Raw genomic sequence first — 1,358 nt, 5'->3', positions numbered from 1 at the left:
CGCGTGTGTATCTATGTATGTGTGTTTGTTAGTTAGTTAGTTAGTTAGTTATGGCCCAGCCCTAGTCATGAACAAATCCCCGAGGTGCTCCTGCACTCGTCCCTCACGCTCCGGCTCTCAGATAAACTCAGTTCTTCAGTTTTGGTTCCTCTGCCTCTGTCAGTTCGTGTGAACGCTTTCTTAATTTCACAGAAGAAACAGGGAATTCATTAAAAATCCAAAATGGAAATAAGCTTAAGTGAAAGCAACTTTTTGATATCAGTTTTGGTTTTAATGAATTTTATTTGTTCAGGCAGAGAAGAAGAAGACAGAAACAGGAGACGGACCGAGCTCTTAATAAATGAGACGAGCTGAGATTTAAGATTGATTATAAAAGGAATCGACGGGATGAAGTAACGTGGCTCGCATCCAGTGATGATAAAACAGTCGATCAGTATTCGTGTGTAACGTCTCTAAGTGACTGTCTGCACGCTTTTACCCATGATTCACTGCTGCCTGCAGGACAGGTCACACCTTCTCCTTCACAGTGGAGCGAGTGCGCGGAGTCCAGAGGCCCATCAGGAGGCGGCGCCGAGCTAAAATTATCTTTGTAAATGACTCTTAAATTTTGGATTAGATGAGGTGCGCTACACTCCGGCTCTTGCAGCTGTCAAATCGCTCGAGATGACGCCATCGCTCATTTCCTCAACACGAACCGAGCCGGCGCCGTGTCCCGACAGCACTGAGGATTCTGGGAGTTTGGTGTGTTAGAGGGGCGTCGCTCTCTGATCAGCTTCAAACCTCAGTGACCTGATGTTTTTAGTCTTTGTGAGTGTCCTCATGTATTGAACTTCCAGCTTGATTAAAATCCGTCCCACACATGAGCAGAGACGGACGCCACCTCCGCACGTCACACTGACGCTCTGACTGAAGATCACATGTAGTGTTTTATCTAAATAACGTCTGCGCTCCCTTCGTTCTCTGCTCACCTCCTTTAGTGTGAGGATGTCGTTTTCAGCGTGGAATTTTTCAGCCTCTAAATCTATAAAAAGCTTCATTGATTTGGGTGAACTGTTGAACAGCCCAGAGGGACACATGTGGCCGTTTCCATCCTTTGATTTTTTTCCATCCTTTAGTTTAGATTTGATCCACGATCAGTATGAAGACGGTGCGGTGAGGTCAGCTGACCCCGCCTGTGTTAGTGCTAACCTTCGAGGGTCGGCGGTGACCTGCTGGACGTTAGGAGGCTTCGGCGCCGGGCTGCCGTTTCATATTCGACGTGGATTTCTGGAGCGCTGCTGCTAACGAGAATGAACGAGTGCTGCGGTCAACAAACCTGCTCATCAAAGGTTCGTGCTCAGCAGACAGCACAGGTGGGG

The 1,358-nt window shown here is 47.7% G+C and overlaps 1 protein-coding gene across 1 annotated transcript in view; it reads left to right on the top strand.

Moving 5' to 3' along the window:
• LOC102208278 (serine-rich coiled-coil domain-containing protein 2-like) overlaps positions 1–1,358 on the top strand; it is a 32,602-nt gene that overhangs the window by 25,336 nt on the left and 5,908 nt on the right. The window contains exon 7 of the mRNA XM_005743445.1: positions 617–741. Within this exon, the coding sequence (XP_005743502.1) occupies positions 617–741 (125 nt within the window). The remainder of the gene's footprint in view (positions 1–616; positions 742–1,358) is intronic.

Source organism: Pundamilia nyererei, unplaced genomic scaffold (assembly GCF_000239375.1).
Source record: "Pundamilia nyererei isolate P.nyererei 1_Seehausen unplaced genomic scaffold, PunNye1.0 scaffold00131, whole genome shotgun sequence".
Taxonomy (NCBI): domain Eukaryota; kingdom Metazoa; phylum Chordata; class Actinopteri; order Cichliformes; family Cichlidae; genus Pundamilia; species Pundamilia nyererei.
Note: the sequence above shows the minus strand (reverse complement) of the source record. Positions and strands in the feature narration are given on the sequence as shown.